This window comes from Homalodisca vitripennis, chromosome 1 (genome assembly GCF_021130785.1).
Source record: "Homalodisca vitripennis isolate AUS2020 chromosome 1, UT_GWSS_2.1, whole genome shotgun sequence".
In the NCBI taxonomy this organism is placed as follows: domain Eukaryota; kingdom Metazoa; phylum Arthropoda; class Insecta; order Hemiptera; family Cicadellidae; genus Homalodisca; species Homalodisca vitripennis.
The window spans coordinates 146,932,851-146,950,116 of record NC_060207.1 but is presented as its reverse complement, the minus strand read 5'-3'; the positions used below and the strand labels follow the sequence as shown (position 1 = coordinate 146,950,116).

The 17,266-nt window shown below is 31.9% G+C and overlaps 1 protein-coding gene across 2 annotated transcripts in view; it reads right to left on the bottom strand.

The window, feature by feature from the left end:
• Window positions 1–7,055: 7,055 nt before the first annotated feature.
• LOC124373464 (egl nine homolog 1-like) overlaps window positions 7,056–17,266 on the bottom strand; it is a 45,622-nt gene continuing 35,411 nt past the window's right edge. The window contains exons 4-5 of one of the 2 annotated variants that reach the window (XM_046831840.1): window positions 13,831–13,993; window positions 7,056–7,222 (exon numbers count right to left, since the gene is read on the bottom strand). In XM_046831840.1, the coding sequence (XP_046687796.1) occupies window positions 13,861–13,993 (133 nt within the window). In that variant the 3' untranslated portion in view covers window positions 7,056–7,222; window positions 13,831–13,860. The remainder of the gene's footprint in view (window positions 7,223–13,830; window positions 13,994–17,266) is intronic. The other variant, XM_046831846.1, reaches the window with a different exon arrangement.

The following is a 17,266-nucleotide window of genomic DNA, read 5'->3' as shown; positions in this document are numbered from 1 at the left end:
TGCTGATCAGGATTTTGTTAGAAAAGCTTATACGGAATATTTTAGTCAAAACTGACACCTGTATTAATGTTTGGGGGTATTTTAATACTATGCACTTCAAAACAAATCTTTAATCTGCAGAAAAAATATCTTGAGGATTGTCTGGGATAGCAGGACAAATTAAAGGAAACGAGTGGGCTCAAAGGTCGGTTTCCGCGTGTTGATAATTGTTACATGTCGTGTTTCATGTTTAAAAAATCGTATTGTATTTTCCTATTTTGAATCACGGAGAATGCTAAAAACAAAAAATTTTTTAAAAATAATAATAATTTCTTGTACAAAATAGTAGTTTTATTACTAGGAACAAAAGTGATTGTTTTCTGTGTGTAATTTGAACGAGGTGAAGACGAGTTCGGAAATATGACAACACGCCGACAGACCCTTTCGCTCCGAGTAATGAACAACGTTTTTACTCATCCGGGATACAAAATTTCCAACACGTTTGAGTTAATTTGATTACATAATACCTCAACATAGCCATAATGTCAAATTTCCGTCTCAAAAACAGATGTGTTTTCTACAATTACTTCTACTAAGACAATAACAAAATTTGAGATTAGCGCATTGAAAAACTTAAATTGTGTGGTGCAACTGATTTCTATAACCCTGTTACAAATTACTCAAAACAAACCTTCATGGATTAAGATAACGTACAAAAACAGCTATTATTTGTAAAGTACCATATGATAAGTATACATTTTATTGTAGTTAGAAGTTTTTTACACATACATCCAAATTATTTTACAAGTCATTGAAATTTAGATTCAATATGAATTTTATGAATAAATACAGTTACATATCTCTCTGTCGTCAATTCAACTTTTCTATTTCGACGATTATCAGTTTTGGATAGTACTGTCCCATTGTCAAATTCCGTTGTTCGGGCATACATAAAAATTAAACTATACTTCTATTTCTTCTTTGTCTTAAGTGTATTCGTGTGTGTATGCGGGGTCAACGTTAACTCCGGGATCGGCAGGATTCGTTATGACGTCACGAACGGTGGCTGAGAAACTACACTGAGCCATGTAAAGCTGGCGGCACCCATTTCAAAAAATACATTAAAACATATTCCAATCATCTGGTTAGCTATTTTCACTGTATGTTTGACACTTATATGTGAAATATAAAAGAAAAACAAACAAACAAAGTGGGCGTCGCTAGCTTTACACCAGGGACACAAATTAACCAAAATTTTCAAAAATACTAGTGGGATCGTTTGTTTAACTATTTTTAGCGTTTGTTTGATATTAATTTGCGAAATATTTGTAAAAAATTAGCACCACTAGAGCGCGAGCGTCATCCATAAACTAAAATACGTCAAAAATTAGTGGAATTGGTTTTTTTAGGTTTGCTTAGCAATGTGAGTCCGCTATTGATATAAACGGGGTAGTTTAAGCAAAATGGCCTTGACTATGCCGATTTGCAAGTTGGAGTTTTGCTAAGTAGACGTGATTCCGAAAACTCTAAAACTGCCTCAAAAACAGATAATTCTTCCTTTCACAGATGAATCAAAGAAAACAGGCGACTGATGTCTTTAGTTTTAATCCTTTATATTGAAAGCGTGTATAACCAGTATAGATAATTGTTGGTTTGATCTTGTGTTTATTTTTTAAGATTACAAACACTGGACCACTACAGGTTTACAAATTTATCTGTAACAATATTCATTATGCAATCCTAATTTGAATAGCAAATGTTTAACAATATCTTTTATAAACGTATAGCCTACGAGTAAAATGATTCACTGTATGTTTTAAATTTTTAAACAGAACACACACACACACACACACACACACACACACACACACACACACACACACACACACATATATGTTCCAGCGTGTTTCTGGAATTATAGAATAGACTCAGTGCGCTTGAAGAGGGAGTGATGCTGAAAGTGACCAAATCTTGATTTCCAAAATGTTAAGAAAAGAGTTGTTAAGGAAATATCATAGTGTCATTTAGGCATAGAGTCAACTATAAAGTTTGCCAAATAAGCAGTGTTTAGGCCAAACAAGTTATTTAAAATTGAAGGTGTGGTAAGAAGTTGTGACTCTTTACTAAGTATGCTGCCAATAAACGATCGATAGAAATGAGATTTCATGCGCTGCCTACTCGCCCTTTTGAAAAAATCAGCATGGATGTGTTTGAGATAAAGATCTATGACAGACTTCGTTACTTTCTGATAACAGTTAACCATTACTCGGATTTCTTTGAAATTGATGAATTGAAAGATCTCACACAAAAAACAACAATTCTGACATGAAACTGAACTTCAGCCGCTATGGGATCCCTTTGACAGTGCTCACAGACAACGCGACCAATTTGTTAGTGCGGGTGTTCATACAATTGGGAGTTTGAAAATCTCACAAGCAGTCCTCATTATCCACAGAGCAACGGAAAGGCTGACGTGTCTGTGAGACTGGCAAAGGACACGATACAGAACGCAATAGAAGAAAAACCGACTTCTACCAGGTGTTACTGCTGCAAAGAAACACACCCAATAAGACCAACTTCAGACCAGCACAAAGAATGATGTGTCGCTGGTTAAGATACCAATTGCACAAACATCAGAGTACATAAAGAAATTGTGGATGTTCAAGAAAGTTTTGCTACAAACAAGACCCGATCAGCAGAAACATACAACAATAATTTGGTTTAAAGAAGATATCTAGCTCTTGGTGAATAGGTTTGGTATAAGGAGCTTGAAGATGACTCAGGGAAATGGGTAAAGTCCAGAACCAGCTATATCAATTGAAGCCAGATTAGATGACAGTGAGTTAATTAGTACCACAGACTGCTGAACTGTTACTTCAGTTCTTTTCTAGCCAAATTTCTTCACCAGTACATGAAAATTAAGACATCAGATCAGAAAGACCCGGAGAAAAGTTATTCTTTCTAGACGATTTGATGATTATGTAACGTACAGGGCGAACCCAGAGTCTCAACAAACAATGAAAACGGGATGATGTACACCCAGTACATTGATCAGAGTTTGGCCAGCATAATAATTATTCATTATTGTTGTTTTAAATTTGACTTTTTTAAACATTCCGTTGGATACTTTTGAATAAAAATATTGAGTTACTTTCCTTGTTTTTTTTTGTGCTTTATGAAGTTAAATTGGACGGATTCAATAATCGGTCTGTAACTGACACTAATACTATCCTCAATTGAATTAATTGTTTTAGCGTTTTTTTTAATACACACATTCTATTACAGTACTATATAAAGAGCTAAAATAAAATATATGTATCTTATTCAGTCAACAAATGACAAACTGTTAAACCAGAACTGTGAACATATGTTGAGTAAAGATGTTTCTCTATAGCAAAACCGAAATATTTCAAGAATTGAATTATGTAAGCAATGTTTCAATGCGGTGTGTACAAGAAAACTTTGATGTTAGTTACGACACCTGCCACACAGGCAGGACTGAGATTCTATAACTCTGATATCAGAAGACTTTACAGGTATAATCCTATCTACTCCATATAGACCGTGTAATGGACTGAATAGACAGTTCGTTGGGATATTTTTTATTTAAAAGTAATAGCCATCTAAGATAATTTCCCTCAAGACAGAAGAGTAACACCTTTTACTTCATGGAGAATTACAAACATTTTAAATCTGAAAATATAGGCAATTTTGTAACTAAGCCCATATAAAAACATAATGACTTAAGATAAAAGTATGTTTTCCATGCATTTTACATTGTAATTGTATAGCTTTAGGAGATGATATTTTTTAATGATTTATGTATTAAGGAAGTTATATTTTTATAATAGAATGTAATTTAAGAAAATGATGTCACTACCGCCCAGCTCAGTCATGTCATGTACGTGCTGAGAAAAGTCATATCCTTATTTTGAACAGCTTTTCTTTAGGCCTAATTATTTTAAGATGGCAATCAATTCTACTTTAAATACTTATCACTCATTTATTAACCCTCGTTCACCTTATTAATAAGCACCACATTAAATCATTTTTGCTTAAAGATAATGAAAATAGGCTAGTTTAAGACATTTTACATTTCAAATTAACCTCATTCAAACTTATTTGTTGAAGATTGTTTTTCAATAATTTTGTAACTCATTTATGTCATGAAGTTATACTCAGTTGATACAAAGATTGTATATTTCATTTGTAAAATAATACAAAGTATCATTAATAAATTAATTTGATAACATTTTAGGAATATAATGTAGAAAAATTAAATTATGAGAAATTTATCTTGCTATGATTGATGAATAAAAGACTATACTTTATATGTCTATCTGTCTGGAGAACAGGTTTCCATGGCCCTAAATAGTAGTGAGGGTTTGAAATCAAGCAGATATTTTCCTGATTATAACTCTCATATCTACTTGGTCAGAAGTTACAACGCCACTATCTTGCTGTTTCATGTTAGCCAGAATATACAGTCCTGTTCATAACCTTGTACCATGCACATATTTCAGTCTAGGGAATTTTGTACTTATGTAAAATACAGCCAAGAATCGGATTGTTTAAAATTTTGAACAGTTCCACGCTTCAATGCAAAATTTAGCACAATGACTGTCCCGGTAAACAGATAGTTCTGATTAAATACAGAACTAAACCTTTCCCAACAGGAGTGGTTTTACTTCATTCAAAAGCAGTTAGAACTAGTGTTTTGCATACATGTATGACAACCTTAATAGCAATTTGTACGTGTTATTTATGGACACACAATTGTGTGAAAGTGATTTTATGATTTTGAATATTCTCAAGACATACGGAGGCCTTTGTTCTCAGCTCTTATTTTCACCAGGATGCAGCGAGCCCTTCATCCCTCACCATATCACTTCCCTGGTCGTCCCTGTGCATAAGTAGCATCAACAACCATCTTCTTACTAACAGTGAAGTAAGGTATTGGTAACCTCGATTTTCAAGGGATTTGTATTTTAGGATTGCTATTGAACTGATCCTCACATCTAATTTGGAAAACTAACAGTTTTATGTCAGGTGAATGCAGTAAACTTAAAAGTGCATCTCTACAGCAGTATCCCGATAAAACTAATAGGTAAAAAAAATCACCTTTTGCAAACTGTTGTACTTAGCAATTAGCTTGTAAAAATTCATTTGCACAGTCTTTTAACTTTTGTATAAAGAAATTATATTTTTAGAACATTTTAAATTCAAAGAAGTTTGTGGTAACAATAAACTCAAGAAAGTTATACCCTGTCTGAAAATATTGCGTGATGTCTAGGAAACCAGAGAATACTACCGTGCCTAATAGGAAATCTTTAGAAATCTCCAACTGTTCACATACTATTCACGTTAAACTTAACATATATAATAGCCTTAAAAACAAATTGCAGAATAAAAAGTCAGAAGTCCGGGGGAACAAAAATTGCCTCTACTAGAAGTCAAAGGTAATCGGCCTGATGTTATTCTAAGAGCTCTTCTGCTCCAAGAAAACTCTCAATGGATGAAGAGATCTGCCCCATACCTCAAGTTCATAAGATATTAAAAATGAGGAACATCTATGGTAAACCATTATCAGAGCCTTGGCAAGTACTGACTTTTGGTAGCATCGTAGTAACCTTCCCAAAGTGGCTGATACCTTTCACAAGAGGCCGCTTCACATGAGCAAAGAATATGTGCTGTCATCTCTGGCCCCTCTCCACTGAGGCGGCGTATGTTATATATCTTATTTTGATGTTTGTTGAGGCCACAACATCCAGTGTGGAGGCCTGCCAGGCACCAAAGGCCCTCCATGCTGAGAGAGAGTACTTTCTTGGTCCTTTAGTACAAGTACCTGATGAACAGTTTTGCTTGTCTGTTGCCTCGTGTATTTTTTCAGACCCTCACTCTTTGGATCCCACTGTTGGATTTTTCTCATCTTCCCACTGTCTGATTTCCATCATTAGTTAGCTTTTAGATATACCAAGAAACGTCTTGGGACCAAAAACAGGAGAGAAGCTCCAGCTTGTCAGCCTCCTCATTTTCTTCTATACCAACAAGACCCACGCAATGTTATCCTAGCCAGCATTTTCCATGTGTTAATGCATTCCAGCAGTCTCCGACCCACAAGTAGTAATAATAATATTTTTATTGCGTTTTTCTCATAGTTTAACATTTTATCGCAATAATCAAATCAAATCACAAATAGTGTTTGAAAGAACTTGTCTATATTTACTATTTTGGTTATTAAAAACTTTGGAACATTTGAATCTCAGTAGACCATAATACCAATGTCAACATTCCCATTTTGCAATACTTTCAACTCTTTTTACTTAATGTCTTTTTGTTTGTTTTAACACTGGTTTGCTAACCTATTTTTATTCAATGAATTTTTAACAATGCTTTGAATAATGTATGAAAACAAGTTAAACTTGGCATTTAAATCTTCTAGAGTTTAAAGGATAGCCCAATCAATTTTGGATAGCGAATATTTGAATTTGCTAACATGTCATAAAGAGAATTCTCTTTTTGGAAAATATTCCACAGGAGCAGAGAAATAAATTGAAATTGATATTAACTATGATTTTTTCTTATAGTAAACTAAAGAGTTTATTGTAATTATATACCTAATCAAATTATTAAATTATGTTATATTGTAATTTTCATGGCGAATACTACGATAAAATTTATACAGGTTTTATATGCATATCTTTTAAAATTATTTACTTTTAAGTATTTAAGAAATCTTTGCATTTTCCCTGTTTTCACCTTTGCCTTCTTCAGTTAACAGTAGTCACTTTAAAAGTTTATACCAGAAAGAAATACAAAAATATTCATTGTCCTAAAAGAGATAATTAGGGTTGTTATCAAGTGGTTCACATAAGACCATCAGTATAATTCAAATTAATGATGAAAGAGGGATAAGTTATTAGATCCAGTTTGAAACAAACAGAGAATTGAGGTCAAACTCACTTATCGTACATGAACTGGTAATAAATTTTACCAAATCTTGACCACCAAGTTACACAATCGACAATATTGTGTTAAGTTATAGACACAGACTTGGAATTAATTCAAACAAAAAATATGAGTAAAGTAATTTTAATGAACATTTCTACATACAACATTATGTACACAGAAAAGAATATTTTATAATAAAATTATACATTATGAAACAAGTTATATTACAAAGCTGTACAACATTATATAAACTCCATTTAACTGAGCCCTTGAAAGGCCACGGTCAGGTCCCCTGTAACAAAAAAATTAGTCAAAACAACAAATAAAAATGAATGAGGTATTACTTACTATTAAAATATTAAATAGCTCCTTAGCCAAACAATTCACTTTAATCAGTAAGCCATTGTGTAGTATATTTTTATTTCTTGATGTATATTCCAGAGATGCAAAACAGCCTATGTCAGAACAGTATCAGTATTTCAGCTAACTCTATTATTGTATTAGTTTTGTTTTTCATGATTATAAGAGTAATCATGTTTTCATAATGAAATTGCTGAAATCATCCTTAGAAAATACTTGAAATTACGTTTGAACTCATATATTACACTCTTTTAAGAATATACAAAAATAATTATTTTTGAATCCCTAATTTTTTTTTGTCTTGACCAAATTGTTAAAGGCACTAATGATTATTATATACAAACTTATTTTTCTTCAATACTCATGGGTTTAATCATGATTGAAAATCAATTAATCATAAAGTTGGCAAGACAGTATGGTTGGTCCTTTATTTAGTAATTTTCATATAATTTTTGAACATAATACCAACTTAAACCTTTTAAGGCCAACAGCTGTAATAGATCGCCACAGTGAAATGTACTTTCGTCGCTGATGGCCATAATAAACCCCCATTTCCAAATTGATGTCCGCGGCCAACGGCCCTAATAAACATCCAAATGTTTGAAACTAGATTCTTGTAGCAAATCATATGTGCAATAGAGAACTCAGTTTGACCATATAGGAGAATGGCTTTTTTTACCCATCACTAAAAACAGGTGGCAGCCTTAAAAAGGGTTAATACCTTTACACAATACATTCAACTGTATTTAAAATTGTTGGTTAGCCATTTCATAAATATTAGGAAACAACATATTCCTATATAGTTGAGAAAATATTCTATATCATACCTTGGCAAACCATTAAAGTAAAATAAGAATTTTACTATTCATGTTTTATTTTAAAATGTTTGATATTGTAAACTTCTATGCTTTTAATAAATTCAATATTTTTATATAACTATAAAATAGTTGGTGAATATTCCAAATGATATACAGAGTGTTCAAAAAATTAAGTGTGAAGCAAAAGTTCAAAAGTAAAGCACACCTAGAGTTTGCTGCATAACCCGAAACAATAATTAACCCCATTACATGTTTTAGGTTATTTAGCTGAACTCTAGGGGTGCTCCACTTCTGGACTTTTACTTGCCACTACTGATTGGTACATCCTTAGAATGTATCAGTTTAAAATTTATAAAATACTTCATCAGATCCTGTGGTGTGTAAACAGTACAGGGAGAAGTAGTTCTCACTACAACCACTTTGCAGCTTTGTTCTAGACTAAAAAAACCGCTTTATGATAAAAAAAAAAAAAAAATACAACACATTACAACAGAAATACACAACATTTCTGAACACTTATGATGAGTAACAAATTTCCCCCTCCTGTTTGTAGTAAAATACGTATTTTCTCCTCTTGTTCATTTTTACATCACACTGAATCAGAGACTCATTAATATTTATTACAAAAAACTTGTAAGATTTCACATAAAACAGTATTGTAGCTCACAACATATAGACCAACAGCATATGGATGAGCAGGCAATGGAAATCAGCAATGAGCTCAATAAATCAAAGTGCCAATTTATATCTTCATATTTATTTTATAAGTGGTAAATTGTATTTTTACCACCATTATGAAAGAAAAAAAATATTGTACCAATTAAAAAAGTGTATTTCAAACATTAATGATTTTAAGAAATTAAGACATTTTGTAAGTGTAGATTTATATACAGACTCCTAGACTTCAGCTATTATGTCTAAATTCATAAATCCTTATAAAATATTGTGTCCTAAAAATACCTAAAACTTAAATACACCTTAACATCACAGTTGATTATTAATCCTTTGCACTTATAATAACAATCAGAATTGCCTAGCTTTTGCTTTAATTATATGACAATACACCAGAAGTGCTGGTTTTAAGAGTTATTTATAACAAAATAAAACAATTATATTTGTAGGTTTTACTTAGTTACCCTTCAAACACGTTTTTCATTGTATAATTTAAAAAAAGTTGTTCTATGTTTCAGCACTCTTTAATCCCCAGTGGCCAAAAAACTACTTGTAAACAACACCTTATGCACAAGTCACACCTAATGTATTAATGTAGATCTATGAAATTCTTATATGTACCCGACTGCTAATCTAAACTTAATACTTGTTTTAAAATGTGATTGAAAACAGAATAAGGCTATATTTTGTATTTTTATAAATTTACATTTTATATACATACTTACATATTAGAGCTAAAGAATATATTTATTTGTCCTTAACATGTTATGTTAGTTAGATGATTCTTTGGGGTACCAAGCCTGGTCACAGTAAGATGATTCTGAACAACATATAGTTAAGAAAAGTATACTTTATGTACACTATATATACACACACAGAAAAATTCACACACACTTCCCTACACCTCACCAATCCTCCCACCAAGTCCAGTACCACCCGATAAGTAAAACTCATGACAAAACCAAGATTCCAAAATTGCATGCAACATTTGAGAAAATGAGTTGCATATCTCCACACACATTAATTTATGCTCTGTAAAAATTTACCCAAGTTGTTATTAAAGATGATTGCCAAAAGTTTTTGCAATACCATATAATTATTTATTTGAAAATAGTGATTAACAAATATATCTCTCATATGAAAGAAGGATTTCTTTCCAACAGTGTTTGACCATGCACAACTCTAGAGAAAAAAGTATATCACACTAGGACAAGCTGTAATAGGAGAAAGTCCAAGGCACTTTGGAACATTTACTCCAACAAGATCAGAAAACCTATCACAGCAATACTGCTTACGTAGTCAGATATCAACCAGAATCTAAGGTGATTTCAAGATCCTAACATTTAATGATCCCTTGATCTTAGTTGACACTAATTCAGTAAAAATTTAAATGATTAGTTTTTATGAGTAAAAAGTAATTATCACAGTTTTGCAGAAGTTCAGGAACAAGTGGTTAATTTCAGTCTGCACCACAGCAGAATCACTGGCTGACAGCAGTAGCAAATGGACTGTCAGTAAAGGAATCTTAATATCCTCACATAATGCTGGAAGTCACAGTTCAGGGTAGACATTAGTCATTGATTTACAAGTAAATGAGAGTCCAAATTGGTTTCTTGAGACACTCATGAACTGGCAACTTTCAAAATACATTCCACCAAATCGTACTTTACATATTCTTCTAAATGGTAGGATTTGATCTTGAAAATAAAAAAAGAAGTAAATAATCCAAATAACACAGGCTTTCTCAAAAAGATGTGTCTAATGCCTAGGATAGATGATACTAACCTACTTCGTTATTAAATTTAAGGATAAGTCTATACTGAAAACAAAAACAATTCGGTGTCAATCAAAACACTTGTAGTGAAACCTTGTTACTTAAGAGGGAGATGAAAAACTCTTTTATAAATAAAACTTTCTTTTGGTAACACCTACAAGAATAATAATGAAAATGGAGAAAGTTTATAGGCCCTTTTTTGGAATCAGAGTAAATACAGCAGTTTTCCAGATAGAAGATTATCCTAAATTATGATACAAGCACAATAAAACAATAGTGGATGTATCCCAGATGTATGGAGTAGAAGAGGTGGGCCAGACAGCCTTCCCCCTGCATCCATCGCTCAGTAAGTTGGCGTCACTATAGACCGGCCGGCTGATACACTGCATTACACAAAGCCTTGTTTCACACCTTTATCAGTTGGAATGTGTTTTAAAGCCAATTGTAGTTAAATATTCTGTATATTAATAATCTAATAATGAGACTATAGCTTAACTTTAACAAGTTATATTAGAAAAGCTTACATTAGGCTTATAATAGGGATAAAAAAGTTGATTTCAGTAAACCTTTCCACTATTACATTGTCTTCTGTTTGCATTGTTTGTTACTTTTGTCTTGTAATATGATAACCATTTACTTGTATTTGTTCAAAGCTTCAGATAATGTTCCCAATGATATACTAAATAATTTCCGCAATAAATATTAGTTACATCTTTGTTTTAATTTCAGTGGCTAACTACGTAGCAATTCTCCAAGTTAGAAAACATAAACTTGTGTCAAGTTATTTTTATACTATCACACAGCTACACATTTTCACTTTCAAAAACAGGCGTTTTCCTTATAGATATATCCAAAGAATGGCTTAACTATGCTTTAAAATGTGGGATTCGGTATATTTTGCACTTTGGCTACAAATTAAACTGATAATCTTCAAGCAATTTTCCTATTTTGTAACTTTATTAACTTTTTTTCATTTTCTTTACCTTTCTTCTTTCAACTTCCAGCTTGTTATAGCATTTATTCTTTATTATGATTCTTCTTCGAACAAATAAATCTACTCTTCAGGAGGAAAAGTGTTTAAGTTATTTTTAATCTTTTTGGTTAGATGATTTACTATTCCAACAGCTTTTATTAATTCCATGTTAGCTATGAACTTTTGTAATAATAGTAGCCTACTCCTCTTGTATTCTATCTAGGACACTGATTTTCAAGCGAATTTTAGAAGTTTTTCAGTGTGGACAATGTAGAAAGTGGTATTTTTATTTAATTTATTTGGTAAACATAACATCGCTTAATTAGGTATCTTATCGCAAATGCTTTTGTTTTATTTTTTCTTAATTACTCGAAACTTGTACTTTCTTTTTTACTCGAAACGTGTACTTTCTTATTTTGGTTTAAAAGGTATTGGATTTGAGCGGACAAAACATTCATTTTAATATTTTTGTCCACCATGTTTCAATTTCATCTGTAAATTTATTACACATTCTGTCTCAAAATCTACAGATTGAAATAAACATTCTGGTGAGGATTATTATACTGACTTTCCTTGGCACTTTAAAATAAATTCTGAACTATTTCTCTTTGTTGTTTCTGTTCCATCTTTTATCCCTCTCACTAAGTGAACATTCATCCAAAAAAGTGGTCAAATTTATTAAGAGAACAGAAACGGATTTGAAAAATGTTTTGTCGTTCTCCTATCAAGTCTGCACTGAGCACATCCACAAGTGGACTGAAATTAATATTTTTGTGAAAAATGGCAAATATGCTGTAAGTCTGTACAGTGATAGGAACAGTGCAGTGCGGGCAGCCGAGTCTAGCGCGACGTATCGCCAGTGCTCGGCTCAGTCTGATCCACCTCCACTACTCTATACATCTTCGATGTACCTTGCAGAATACCACCAGCTGAATGAGTTTTCATACTCTAGATGGCTTATAAGATAACGCGAATAGATATAAAGAAATATTAATTATCGATTCAGATATTTTTATTATCTCTAGTTCCTCTAATTCCAACTGTTATTTATAAAAAGATATATATACAAAAGCAAAATACTGTACAAAATCTTAGAGCATGACACATTAGCATCAGTTAAATCTCCACTATCAACAATGACAGTTGGAATCAAACGAGAATCCTTTAAAACTGGTTAACACGTTTCTAAAAGTTAGTCAGTAAATTTTCAGTGTTGCTTTCCACAGATACTCTGTTCTATTTTTACATCTCTTTTCAGCTCAGAATACATTAGCCATCCATAACTTCAGACCACTTAAATGTCCATTAACACTTTCGCTTAAATAATGTAATTAAGTTAACTGATAAATGACTGGGTTCCTGAAATAATTCTTTTCATGATAGTTCTTTGATAATCTTCCAGGGAATAGTTTCAGATAAAAGTGATAGAAAAACAATACATTTGTAACAAAAGCGATCGATAAAGAATAGAATTATCTGGGATAAAAAGTAGACCACCATTGTCAGATGGCATCCGTGTTTCAGAGAGAACAATTCTGGTGCTAGTATTTGTAAAGAATGAAAATATCTCATTTGATTTATTATTAAGACTATGGAGATTCTGGTATTGCATAATTAAATCAATCACTATTTACTCACATTTGTAGCGTTCTTCGATGATTCAACAGCAGTCACATATGCTGTTACACGAAAAGGGTTATTACATGAGGCTGAAGAAACAGAGAGCTGGAGGAGTTGTTATTTCTTGTCAAATATCAGACAATCATAGGTCCTTCCTTTATTACGGAAAAGGCTGGGAAAAATACATTCTCCGAACTAAGCAAATACGGCTTCTCTTGACTTCTTAAGGATGTGAAGTCATCGGAACATAGCTGGTACATGACTATGACCTGATTCCATTTTATAAGAAAGATGCAAAGAGATTCCACTTTTTAAGGAGTATCACAATAACCAATTAATGCACTTGAGATATTTCCCTCAAATACAATGAGAGTCTCATTCAAAACAACAGCTGTGTGGCATAATGTTCCCCTCATCTGAATTGGCACCATATGATTTCTGACTATTCCTATAGCCAGAAAATAATTTGCTGATCTCATTAAACATTGTTTAAATATTTTTGATCAAAGTTTAAAGTATAGCATCATGTGTTATAATCAATTCACAAATAATGCAAATCTGTTTTATATACCGATTAAACATACAATAGAATACTTTGGCACAGATTACGTACAAAAAGGTGAAAACGCAAGATGAAGATGTAATAACATTTAGCATTGACAAGTGATGACATGAGGCCATACCACAGGGTTAGATGAGAGATGAGCGACAAGTTAGCTACAGTTAGTGAGTAGAGGGGGGTTGTTGTGGGGGGAGGGGAGGACACAACACATACTCTCCCGCTGATATCTTCGACAAGCATCCTCCCTCTCGGCAGCATCAAAATACCACAGCGTTATTGCATATCTGAAACAGATTAAACCTCAATTACTCTTCATCAATACACCTAAAAATGACTGACCCACACTTACCAAAAAATATCTGAAACATTTTCACACACAAAGTTTTTCAACCAATTGAGGATTGAGGTATGAAATTAAGAGTTTTATTATTTGGGCCACAAGCATTCCAGTGAGTAACAATTTCAAAAATTGAATAAGTCTTCTACGGACATTTGCCAACCCTTTTAACCGGTCTTACTATTGGTTGCTTTGAACATTTACTCTAGTCATGCTTGATTCATAAAGTGCTTCCACAGCAACAATCACTGACAAAATATCAATTAAAGAAGCTAACATGATGAAAATTGTACAGAAATTCCATAAGAATGATGAAGTTGCATTTGCCTACTGCATTTCAAGAGACTTCTAAAATGACAAATGAGCACAGGAGTGACTTTTGTGTTTAAGAAAGAATTTGTGAAGCCTAAGAAAACAGTTTGTTTTAATGAATACATAAAATTAAAAAAGTATAACTAAAGTATAATTACAGTCTCTGTTCTGGTAACCAAATTAAAGTATTTTCACAAACCAGAATTAAAAGATTATAATTTTGCTTTTGAAAAATTAATATAAGATTTTTGTAAAAGAAATTTAAAAACACAAAAACGGGATATGTTCAGCATAATATTCAATGTTAAGACTGCTTGAAATATTCATCACAGTACAGCTCATGTGAAAATAATTATTTATAATGAAAAGTTTTCAAGTGTACTGAGAAATGGTTTTACATACAAGGTATGTTCAAAAAATAATGGGAATTTTCATTTTCTGAAAATACAATTTTTATTTATTTGTCTACATTTATCGGTTGATGTGCTGGGGCATTCGGGACGTTCATCCCCTTAATGTCTTAACAGTGATCTTTTAAATGTTTATATCACTTGTAAACCCTTATTTTACTCAAAGCAGACTTACTATATGCTTTTGTTATCATTTCCCACATGTTGTTAAACTTTATTTCATTTTTCACTCCAAATTTGATACTAATTCTTAGTAATAATAGATCATAAGGAAGAAATCCATTATCATACAAACATATAGAACCATGCCAAGTTTACAACTGGAACTTTATTTAAAAAAAAATTACCTAGTTAAAGAAAAGATTTTGTAAATATTTTGTGTTTTGTTTTTAACTTTTCTCTTGGCAGTGTACAGTAAGTGTGTGCCAACACAGTAAAGGTCTGGATGATGTATCTAAACCACCACAGTCGATTGTTTGTGTTTAGTACAGCCAACTGAAATTGTAACAACCAGAACTACAAACAAATAAAATACAATATAAGTAATTGTATATCTATTTCTCTTATTCCTTTATTAATTTTATTCAGGATGCTCTAGAAATGAATACAAAGAAATTGATTGGAAAAGGTTAAATCAATTAATTTAGTATTATAAAAGATTTATTTGGATTGGGTTTTAAAATTAATGAAGGTAATGTTACTGGATTTTTCAAGTAAGATTCTGTCTAGAAAGGAAATCATAAATAAAGCAAAAATATGAAAACATGTTAATCAACTTGAATGGCTATTAGTAAACTTGTAGCTTATCAACTACAAACAGTTCTGTAATCTGTTTCCACTTGCAAACAGTTAGATTTCATTTGTATACAAGCAAGATTACAAAGATTCCAAGGTGTTCCTGGCACGTAAAGTTGAGTTATTAATCGCTTTCCTGTTGCATTTAATTATTCAAACAGAATTACACAGAAACAGAATTATTGGAAACTAAATTAATTATTTACTGGTTGGGTCACCTAGTTGATAATCATTCCACTCTATGGTGGGAAAATAACCCCTTCATATAAGGGATTATTAACAAATTCATCAAAATTCAATTGATTCATAGAAATGTTTAAAGAGCACTAGGATTTATTTTTCTGAAACAATTTAAATACACTGTATTTATATAAAATAAGATCTTTTGAAATTACCGATTTGATAAAATGTTTGTTCTTTCTACTAAATTATCAATTTTGTTGTCAATAGTACTAATGCGATCAAGTGCAAACAAATCATTAATACATGTGTATTTTTTTGTTTGGTGTTTGCCTGTAACTTGGAAAAATATATTAATACACAGTTACATATGTAATATATATATCTGTATACATTAATAGATTTTACAAATATAGTTGTTAAATCAAAATTATAAAATATACAAATTATTCATACATTTCTCTAGTTTCGGGAAGTATATAGTTTAACGGACTTATTTCACAACTTTTATTTTATATTGATAAAACATAATCTATTTCAATAGAGCATTTTTATGGAAATTGATAATCCTGGTAACATGTTATATTGCAATAATAGTATTTTTCTGTGTATGAAACAGTATTATTACAATATTATGCGAGAAACACTTTTCAAAATATGTTTATACCACTTGACTAAATAATAACTCCAAATAATATAACATACTTGCAACAAAAAACCTGGTACTTTAATATTATACCAATGCTACTATCTTTTAACGGTTTATCTAACCGAGAACTTAAAAAAACTACATTATGAAAAAGAAAAAGTTTATTTGATTTACTGTAAAAATTACATATGATTAAGACGATCAGTAATGGTTTTCTGCCTCATGAAAGGAAACGAGAAATAGGCCACTATGTCCCTATCTACTTCTTTATTATTGTGATATTCTTGCTATATAAGTAGTCCTAGATTAAATTTATAGACCTAATAATCTATCAAATATATGCTACTAGTACTACCAAAGTTAAAAATAACCTTTATGAGCGCTCACGTTATCTGAGTCTGAATTTGGGTATTATCTCTTAGGATGATGGTTGTGTAAAGGAAGAGTAGAGTTTGTCATGCTCTCATATGTTTTTTTTTGCCAGAAGTGCGGTGTGGCGCTGTGCCACCGAAGCCCACACTGACAGACGGGGACATTTCCGATCAGTAATCTCCCGAACTCAGAGCACGTTCCAGATCGTCCAACTTTACCAGCATCAAATCACTTGAAACAATCTGGCACGTGAACTGAGGTTGAGAAAGTATCGATCAGAAATTTTCTTGGCCATCAGTGTGCAGGCTTCGAAGCAATGATGAGAATGAAAATGAAATACAATATTCTTCTTCTCTTCAACTTGCATCAAAGACATCAATGTTCTGAACTTCATACTAATCAATACATTGATTTATCTGCTATCAAATGCTACCCTTACTTTCGCTGTAAAGCATTAAAGTTACTGTATAAAGTGGATTTTTCGTGGCGATGTTAGGTCCAC